This window comes from Chenopodium quinoa, unplaced genomic scaffold (genome assembly GCF_001683475.1).
Source record: "Chenopodium quinoa cultivar QQ74 unplaced genomic scaffold, ASM168347v1, whole genome shotgun sequence".
Lineage (NCBI taxonomy): Eukaryota > Viridiplantae > Streptophyta > Magnoliopsida > Caryophyllales > Amaranthaceae > Chenopodium > Chenopodium quinoa.
In genome coordinates, this window is record NW_018744718.1 from 2,308,782 (window position 1) to 2,319,925 (window position 11,144).

At 35.6% G+C, this 11,144-nt stretch overlaps 1 protein-coding gene across 1 annotated transcript; it reads right to left on the minus strand.

Moving 5' to 3' along the window:
* Nucleotides 1–336: 336 nt before the first annotated feature.
* On the minus strand, nt 337–6,935 carry LOC110703350 (methyltransferase-like protein 22). Its single transcript, XM_021881147.1, has 9 exons — nt 6,725–6,935; nt 4,187–4,306; nt 3,368–3,441; nt 2,799–2,901; nt 2,321–2,371; nt 2,037–2,178; nt 1,728–1,866; nt 814–919; nt 337–697 (listed from the first exon to the last, which is right to left on the minus strand). The coding sequence occupies exons 1-9, from the start codon at nt 6,858–6,860 to the stop codon at nt 609–611; spliced, it is 960 nt and encodes a 319-aa protein (XP_021736839.1). The 5' UTR covers nt 6,861–6,935; the 3' UTR covers nt 337–608.
* Between the last annotated feature and the right edge of the window lie 4,209 nt (nt 6,936–11,144).

Here is an 11,144-nt window from a genome sequence, read left to right on the forward strand (position 1 = left end):
TAAGGGAATGGATTAATGGTAGATTTAATCCCCTTTTCCTTAATTACTTCAAGAGATAATTATTAGAAATTTAATCCCCTTTAAGGTAATGGATTAATGGATTGATATTGATTTTTAGGAATACATTGATGATTATATGTAGCTAGTCGGTTTACATATAACAAAAACCTTTGTACGATTATACATGGTATTATATTAAGGCCTTCTAAATATGCTTGTTTTGTTTTCAATTTCTTCTGACATCTGCAATTGTATATGAAAAGTATTGGCACCCATATTTTCTAGCATTAATACACACTAATTATTACTGTAATAAAATTACGTACACTCCACTATATAAAAGTTGAATCATATAGCCAAAAATGCACTCATTTTGAAGCCACACATACATCTTATTTCACTATTTTTGGACCAAGGAAACAGATGTATATACTCCAAATAGTAATTCCATAAGGATCATAATCAACACACTAGGAAAATGAAAAGCTTATAGGAAGGTAACTAAAGAATAAACCAGTAAATACTCAACACTCATACACTCATTACGTATCTCTTTCGTGTACAGGCTGCATCGTTCAGTAGGAGATAACCAAGCAAACTTCAGTTCTTTAACATTTATGGTCAACATCTTTTCCTCTCTCATACTCTTGTACATATTGAGGAATTTCTGAAAGATCGATACGCTTGCCAGTAAAACCTGGAAAAGATACATTTGTGAGGCTTTCATGTTATCCAATTACAAAACTAATGCTTGTCAAACCATAGAATTAAGAACAAGGTTATAACATAATTGAAATGTGATTTATAACTAACCCTTTTCGTTCCTCAAAAAGCTAAGGAAATGTGAGTACCCATTGGCAACAACATCAAGATCATGCAAGCTGAAATTGTAGCGCTTCTCCAACGCAAGATACAGAACCTGAGGAGCAAAATATCTACTTCATTATAGATGAAACTCTCTTTCAATGAGGCTATAGGAAGTTGTAAAAAATGTTGAAGAAAATTATGAAAGATCTTCGATTTCCTGCTAAGCATTACTATAGTTTAATACTGCCAAAACAACAATAATCCACGACATAGTTTGGATCCTATCATAGGTTGAGCAAAATTGAAGTGCCAGAACGACATGCTGTTTACTAAGCAGGCTGATACAAAGCCCATCAACACCACTAGTAATAAATCCCAGCCTCAGATTCAATTGCAAGAGGTATTGAAAGGTAAGGAGGCACATAAATTGTTTAAGAAGCAGAATTTCGGCACTTCAATGAAAAGTTTGTTGCACAACCCAAGGGCCAAACAGTTGAGTCCCAAATCGGAGGTCTAGGAGAGTAGGAGGTAGTATCTTAAGAAAGTTTGTTGTCCGATCCTGTGTAGTTCCATTTCCTTGAAAGTGCAATATATTGTTTGACTGGCCACTGGAAGTTCCATTACCTAGGGAAACAGGGGTTTCCTATAAAGTGATTAAATATGTTTTTGCCAACCAAACAACTCCACACTTTTCCACTTACTTTGTTTTATACATGTCAACCACATAAGTACTAAGAGTTGAAGAATGCTCCAAAGTCCAAAGGATAGGAGTGTCATTAAAGAGGTCTTTACACCTCCTTTTAGACTTAAAAAAAGGTGGTCTACTAAAAATCATCCTTGATTCAAAATAAATTGCCATAAATTTATAATTAAAAAGTTTTTGGAATTTAGCATACAGCACAGCAATTTATTTTAAATACCTTTTTAGAATGCTGGCACATGATCTTCTGCAGAACACTGAAAAAGGCATCAATTAACTCATCACTATATATCACATCTGCAGCTAACAGCACAGATGCTCTATTAACTTCTTCAACCTCAGCAGATGTCCAGGAATACCTGAATGGAATATTTTACTACTGTAAATAAGCATGCCCTTCCCACTGAAAAATATATGTTAACACAAATGAGGAGGATTCGGATGACCCTCTCTAATGTAAAGGGAAATTAAATCTACAATGAAAAGTCCAGTCACTCCAGAGAGGGATAAACAATATGGTTTTCTCTACCTTACTCCAGAATCCAAATCCAAAGGTGGCCATGGTTTCTGCCAATCAAGCTCTCGTACTTTGACTGGAGATTCACCTCCAAACAATCCAGAGTTGATGTGAGCATTCCTTGCACAGTTGTCGAGAATTTCAATGCCATGGTCTAGGAATGGTTATTATACAGTGCATCATTAGTAGCACATATAGTGCACAAGATTTTGCATAACAATTAATAAATTGCATAATCTCGATCCAGACTTTCAGGACATGAAATGCAGCTTGAGTAGCAATTTAATTAAAATTACCTGTTATGAATACAGCCTTCGCAACATGTGCAATTAATATACCAACCAATCCTGACAAAGACAGAATCAGGATCCTGTGAAACAATGAATAAGGGTTCTTTAGGTTACCAGCATCAGCTTCACATAACACATTTAAATCCAGATTCATAGAATTTTTAAGCATGTTAGAATGTGTAGAGTTATAGCTTGCCCAAGGGCTCCAACATCATCAAGGTAAACTTTAATTATACTATTTCCTCAGTTTTATGATGTTCCTCCTTTTCCTTATAAAATGTTTCAAGATGGATGTCCCACTTTCGGAACTTTTACTCTGTTTTAATGCATAACCTTTGATAAATTTCATTCATTTCTCAATTCAAATAAGATAAACATTATGGAAAAGATGAAGTATTCAAGATCCTTTTTACAACTAAAAGCTTGACTTGCACATCCAATTCTTACGTCATCATGATGAACACATCATATAAGAGAACATTACCTGTGCCAGCACCAAGTTCAACAGCAACAACACCATTGAACACAGACGAAGAAGACATCTTGTGCAATACATAATCTGCTAATATCAATTCGGCCCTCCAAACCTGAAAAGGGAAATTTATAGAAAAAGCTAACAGTCTAGAAAGGCACTTATAATTTCATTCGTATTCAACATTTTCATAATAATAATAACAATAGCTGTAAAATGCATGAAACCCAAAAAGAGTAAAGTCGATAAATGGTGTATGAAAAGCTATAAATTCTTTCACTGGTATAGTCATATAAAACTCTTATGAGCTGTGTAAGTGAACTACTAAATCGTGTTCCAAATTTGACTACATCATTGCCGTGAACTACATGCAAGTATGCAACTGTTGGAGCATAATGATACAAATAGTAACAGTGTAACACACATACACTACTGACAAATTGTGTACTGCTTTCAGCATAAATATTTATAGCTGCATATGGCTTGAAATCTTGAATGCTTGAACACATAAATAGATTTTCATTTCATCTTATCCTTAGTTATCTTTCTTATATTTTAGTTTGAGTGAATTGGACAGTCACCTGCAGACCCACACTTGGAATGGTTGATGTAATATTGTGCTGAATGCTGACAACACCAGTGTGGTAAGATTGTTCTGCACAAAAACAGATTTCTTCAAACAAGCAGAAATCATAGGTATGGTAAGATTGGTAACTTGCAATGTATCTAGATGAGTGAATTCAGAAGGAAAGGAGTCGAGGATACAATATCTCTTAATCTGATACAAATATAAATTAGGGAATGGGAAGGGCAATAAAGGGATCCATTTTTCTTCTCCTCTTCAAAATCCAGATCTTTCCATTGCTAGAAAGACATGGAAAGAAAGATCTAGCATACTTCTTCCATTCCCTCATCTTCTTTTCCCTCTCCTTCCCTCCAATTTTTTCCAAGCATGATATTTAAGGAAAATTACAGCAATTAAAGCCACTCACAAGATTTCTAATAATAAAAGCAGAAAACAATTGAACCGACACTATTTAACTTCTGACCATTGACCTAAAGCCAAATCATTCCATGATATGTTAGAACAAGGCACATATCAAAATGGCATTTCAGGCATAATAGCAACAGATACTTTACTTGACAATATGACACAAAATATAACAGAGTGAGCTTTAAGAAATTAGTTGACAATGTAACACAACAAATAACAAATGAAATTGACTTTTCGAAAATTTAAGTTTTAAAGACTGGTTTGGTTATATATTGATCATTAAGCACCAGGGTAAGCTCAAAAGTCTGGTCACTACCTTACAAAAATGTCAGAAGTAGTAAAAGTGGATAAAGGAGAAAAATCACAGATAAAGGAGGATGATAAATGTGGACATGCTTTGACTTACTGGTTCGTGTTCGTCGAGCTACAATGAGATCACCATCTTCATCTAAATCAATAGTTTGCTCTGGAGAACTAGATTCTTCTTTGACATGGTCACCATGTCTACTCCCGGTGAGCTCATCTCCTATAACACTCAAAAACAAGAGAAACTTAATGGGTGGAATTCTTCCAGTTAACAGTTAAGACGAAAGAGCACGAATAAGCGACCATTGAGGCTCCACCAAAATGCAGGCTGAAGAGGGTTCGATGCGAAAATCACCTATAAAATTGATGGTGCAGAAAAGAGTTACTTCTATCGACACAGTATCTAACAGCTAATTATTTTTGTTCAATATGTAACTTCTATGAGCTTTGTCCATTTCCAGCAAAGTATGGTCATAGGCTCAAAGCATAGCTACTGATGTGTTTATTAGCTACAAGTGCAACTTCAATGTAATACGGTGGTTGCAACAAAAAAAAGGACTTTTTCTGTATTACTGAACTGAACAACCTATTATAATACCTAATGTCCTCTATCTCGTCAAGTTTTCTCTACAGGTTACTAGTGCCATTAGGTATACTGCGAAAGCTGAGAAGAGCATGTGGCCTTTTTTTTTTTTTTTTTTTTTTTTTTTAATATGTTCACCTTCAACCATTCCCTAGCTTCCCATTTGCTCTAGTCTCTCCAAAGCTTTGGATTTAAAAATAGCTGCTTCTCAATAAGTCTTATTTCAACCCTAGTTGCTTGCCTATTTCAGCGTAGGATTTGTTCCAATGACAAATAATTGCAATCATTCTGAAATTAGTTTGGATGACATTCAAAAATCCTTGTTACGGTACCATGGCCTGGATTCAATCACTTTAGGTTGGCCCGAAAAAAGGGCCTAACCTAATTTCCTTTCCACATCAAAAAAAATTGGCTTGAATCTAATCAAGCATTAAATAAACACTAGGGCCTGCTGACTACAGAGGATGTCAACAGAGCCCCAAATATCCTCAGACATATAAACAAAAACCCCAGGGCTTGTCAGTGACTGAGTGGCACAATAAATCAGTATAAATGATGTTGTGAAAGATGACCAAAGAGACACCTGGGTCAAGTTCTGGCTCCTTAATATAGTCCCTGAAACAAACAAGAAATCTATGGACTCTGTACGAACATTTTGGATAAAGTCAGCAAATAATTTGGTACCATCCGGGTTGCAGAAGTATAAATTAAAAATAAAGGAGTCATGTACTCATGTGAGATTAGAAAAAAAATACTTAACTGAATGATATATTATACTACTTTGCAGGGAGAGCTGATTTCATTGGTCACAACTGATTGTGTTTGTTAGCTACATGTTACAAGTTTACAACACTTACCACGCAAGTAATAATGAATCTATCTTACTCAGATTCTTAGTTTCTTCACAAGCACCCCTGTCAGATCCAACACTCTGACATGGGTATGGTCATGGATACTTGACACTTCATTTTGAACCAAAACATGGAACTTTTTCATACAAACAGATAGCCCAAAATTCGGATACATAACAATCTCTAACACAAATGGTCAAGTCCGAGTAACATAGGAAGTAATAAGTTTGTCATAAGATTCACAACTCTTAGATTTATATCAAATACACACTAGTCTCTACACAAATGGTCAAGTCTGAGTAACAAGAATTAATAAGTTTGTCATAAGGCCAGTCTCTAACACCATTGAATCAATGATCAAATCCAAGAAGCATAGGAAGTAATAAGTTTGTCACAAGATTCACGACACTTATATTTACGGACTTAATTTTCCAATTTGCAGAACAACTGAATAGTCTATAACATTCCCTCCCAAATTTTCTTGTGATGACCACAATTACTTGTTTCCCTCTCATCAAGGTTTTCCTGTAAGTCAATAGTGCCTACTACACTTCTACCTTATAATGCACAATGCTTTTTCTCTAACAAACTCCACTATTTGTGAATCAAATCTTTCCACAGATGATAGAAAATAAGTAATGCCTCAAATAGACAGTTCATTATCCCAAGCTAAATTCAAATAAATTCATCAATCTAGGCCCCTAATTAGTTGATTGTACCACATTATAAATGAATAAAAGCCTATTCCCTAAGTCATTTAACAGATTCATTATTAGCTAGCAATTCAATCCCTCGCTCATACCAACATAGCGCGTCATTCAATTCAAACTTGTCATTTGATCTAATGTTCCTGTGTTGACACTATGACATGGGTATGAATCCTACGACACTTGGTGTTGGACCAAAATCATGGAGTTTTTTCACAAATTAAACGGGTCTGAAACAATGCCATGTATCACACGAATACCCAATTCGAGTAACATTATAAACAACAGCCAAAAACTCATACATGATGAAAATCAAGCTAAATTCAGTAAATTTAAAATAAAAACACAAACCAAAAGTAGTAAACACTCAATCCAAACAAACTTAAACATTAATCCCCAACAGAATTCACGACACAAAACGCAAATTAACGGCGATAATAGCATAAAAACAGTAAGAAGAGATGAATGAAACGAAGAAGATAGAAATTAGGGATTACCAAATGGGAGAGAGAATGTGAAGTGAGAGGTGTAAGGACCAGAGAAGTTAGCAGGGCAACCCAGATGAACTTCGCTCATCACCTCCTCATTTTCCGCCATAGATATATTTGCACTTTCGTCCTTGTGTTCTTCCATTCATGTACTAGTTTATGCAATTTTATTGCTGAAACCACCAATATAACCCCTCATATATATCAACTATCAACCTTATAAACTTGTCCTGGAGTATATACGAGTACTTCAATATTGAGTAAAAAAAATACTGATAATTCAGTTTAGCAACAATAATTTATGTGTTAAGAGGTAACTATGATATTGTATATTTTATGATGATGAAGATGGAAGAGAGCAAAAGAGCAATTAGAGAATGTCGGTTTTTCTTCTTACTTCACTAGTTCACAAGATAGTGAACTTATTTATAGGCAAATATTGCCCATAAAGTATGTTACATAATTGTACTTATATACAAATTATTGTCCTAAATATAGCTCATGTGATGAGCTATAAGCTATTGTGCTCCAAACTCATGTGAACTTCATTTGACATTTTCTTAACACTCCTCCTTGAAGTTCGCATGAAATGGAGTATGGGTTGCTTTAAAGAAAAATATTATATGCTTTGAGATACTGCCTCGTTAAAAACCTTGTCAGGAAAAACCCAGTGGGATAAAAACCTGATCGAAGGGAAAAAGAGTGCAGTGCATATAATACTCCTCCTGATTTCAGCATAGATCACGAAGATGTCGCATTCCAATTTTGTGAACCAATTGCTCAAATTTCTTGGAAGGAAGTGATTTGGTGAAAAGGTCGGCAAGATTTTCACAAGACTGAATTTGCTGGATATTTATTTCCTCGTCCTTTTGCAGATCATGTGTGAAGAACAGTTTTGGGGCAATATGTTTCGTTTTATCTCCCTTAATATATCCTTCAGTTACTTGAGCGATACATGTTGTATTGTCTTCAAAGATGATGGTTGGGTCTTCTGTTATTGCGTTCATTCCACACTCCTTTTGGATATTACTGATCATCGACCTCAGCCACACACATTCCCGTCCTGCTTCATAGAGGGCTATCAACTCTGCATGGTTTGATGATGTCGCAGTCAATGTCTGCTTTGTTGATTTCCATGATATTGTAGTGCTGCCATAAGTGAATACATATCCATTTTGTGACTTGGCATTTTGAGGATCTGATAAGTATCCAGCGTCTGCATACCCAATGAGAGCAACATCTTGTTTTGGTTGGTAATATAAACCAAGGTCTCGTGTCCCTCGTAGGTACCGGAGTAAGTGTCGAACTCCCTTCCAATGCCTATATGTTGGTGCATTGTTGTGCCTGGCTAACAAATTCACAGAGAAAGCTATGTCGGGTCTAGTATTGTTAGCTAAGTACATTAAGGCTCCAATTGCACTTAAGTATGGTACTTCTGGACCCAGAATCTCTTCATTTTCTTCTCGGGGTCTGAATGGATCATTTTTCATATTCAAAGAACGAACAACCATTGGGAAGTTGGTTGGGGTTGCTTTGTCCATGAAGAAACGTTTCAAAACTCTTTCTGTATAGTTTGATTAATGGACAAAAATGCCATGACTCAAGTGCTCAATTTGTAGTCCAAGGCAAAATTTAGTTTTCCCAAGGTCTTTCATCTCAAATTCTTTCATCAAGTATTTTGCAGTTTTCTCGAGTTCATTTGGGGTTCCGATGATATTTAAATCATCAACATAAAATGCAATGATAGCGAATCCTGATTGTGATCGCTTTATGAAAACATAGGGACTAACTTGGTTGTTTTTGAATCCTTCTCTCATAAGGTATTCACTCAGACGGTTGTACCACATCCTTCCAGATTGTTTCAATCCATAAAGTGACCTTTTTAGTTTTATGGAAAGCAGTTGTCTAGGCTTGTGGTTTTCTGGTAGTTTTATCCTTCGGGGACTTTCATGTAAATGTCCGTATCGAGTGACCCATACAAATACGCAGTCACTACATCCATTAATCACATTTGCAGTCCTTTTGTGACTGTCAAACTTACCAGAAATCTTAATGTAGTTGCATCAACCACTGGAGAATATGTTTCTTCATAATCAATCCCTGGAATTTGAGAAAATCTTGGGCTACAAGTCTTGCCTTGTATCTAACTATTTCATTTTTCTCATTACGTTTTCTTACAAATACCCATTTGTAGCCAACGGGTTTTACACCTGCTGGTGTAAGAGTTATTTTTCCGAAAACTTCTCGTTTTTCAAGTGACTTCAACTCAGCCAGCATTGCCTCCTTCCACTTTGGCCAATCACTCCTGTGTCGGCATTCTTCCACTGTCCTTGGTTCAACATCATTTTCATCAGACACAATGTCGATTGCGATGGAATTTGCAAATATTTCATCCACGATAACATCTTTCCTATTCCAATGAGTCTTGGTAGAGACGTAATTCATTGAAATTTCATTGTTATCGACGTTTTGAACGTCTTGTTCATTTCCCGTAGGGTTGTCTTCTTGTTCGTCCCCTTTTGGATTATCATCATTTTCTTTACTTTCATCCACATTTGGTCTTTCTTGACCTTCTGACGGGGGAACATTATTAGTCTCATTTTCTATTCCATCCAATCTTTTCAATTTTCTTGGCTTAGAATCTTTTGAACCAAGTGGTCTTCCACGCTTTCTGCGTGCCTGAGATTCATTTTCTATGGCCTTATTACCAGTTGGGATTTCAATACGTGCAGGGGCATTTTCTGCTGGTATATGTGATTTTGTCACCTTCTTTGGGTCTACAAATGCATCAGGCAATTGATTTGCAACACTTTGTAAATGAACAATTTTCTTAACTTCTTGTTCACACATATTTGTTCGTGGGTCTAACATCAACAATTGTGTTGCATTCCAAATAAGTTCTATTTCTTTCTTGTGTGGGTCCACTTTCTCTCCCCCTAAGGCTGGGAATACTGTTTCATTAAAGTGACAGTCGGCAAATCTAGCCGTAAATAAGTCACCAGTCAATGGTTCAAGATATTTAATTATAGATGGGGATTCAAACCCGACATAAATTCCCAGCCTTCTTTGTGGACCCATTTTTGTTTGTTGGGGTGGAGCAATAGGAACATATACAGCACAACCAAAGATTTTTAGATGTGAGATACTTGGTTCTCTACCACAAACAAGTTGTAGTGGTGAGAATTTATGATAAGTTGTAGGTCTCAATCTAATTAGTGCTGCTGCATGTATTATAGCATGTCCCTAAGCAGATGATGGCAATTTTGATCTCATTAATAATGGTCTTGCAATCAATTGTAATCTCTTAATAAGTGATTCAACTAGACCATTTTGTGTATGGACATGAGCTACTGGATGTTCAACATCAATTCCAATTGACATACAATAATCATTAAATGTTTGGGATGTAAATTCCCCAGCATTATCGAGCCTTATTTTCTTTATTGTATGATCTGGGAATTGTGCTCTTAATTTGATAATTTGGGCAAGTAATTTTGCAAAAGCAACATTTCTGCTTGAAAGCAGACTGACATGTGACCATCGTGTGGAAGCATCAATTAAAACCATAAAATATCGAAATGGTCCACATGCCGGATTAATTGGCCCGCAAATATCTCCCTGAATTCTTTCCAAGAATTTTGGAGATTCAGTAGCAATTTTGTTCATAGATGGCCTTATTATTAATTTGCCAAGTGAACATGCAGAGCATGTTAATTCATCTGATCGGGGAATTTTGACATTTCTTATTGAATGTCCAACTGAATGTGCTATTATTCTTTGCATCATCCCAGTTGCTGGATGTCCCAAACGATCATGCCATAAAATAATCAAATGTTTGTCATCTAACTTCTGGTTAGATACCATATTGATTTCCACGGGTCGTATGTTTATACGATATAACCCCGAAGAGTATGCTGGCAATTTCTCATATATATGTTTCTTGCCATGTTTTTCTGCCGTGAGGCATATATACTTTTTTTGATCTGTTGTCATTATTTCTAGATGATAGCCATTTTGGCGTACATCTTTAAAGCTTATGAGATTTCTTCGAGATTTACTCGAATATAAAGCATTATTGATTATTAATTTTGTTCCATTTGGAAGCATTATACAAGCCTTTCCAGATCCTTCAATTAATTTTGCTGACCCGGAGATAGTGTTTACATTTGCCTAAAACAACTTTAGTTGTGAAAAATATTTCCTATCCTTTAAGATAGTGTGTGTTGTTCCACTGTCCAAAAGGCAATGATATTCGAAACCAACTTCGGGTATATCCATATCTTCATAAAATAAATATGAGATTAGTTTAGAATAATATCATACAAACTTTTATTTATGATAGAAATTAAGAGTACATGACTAATCATTTAAAATACATATCAGAAAATTCATTAAAACGTAGTATATATTACATCAGTAGATGGGTTAA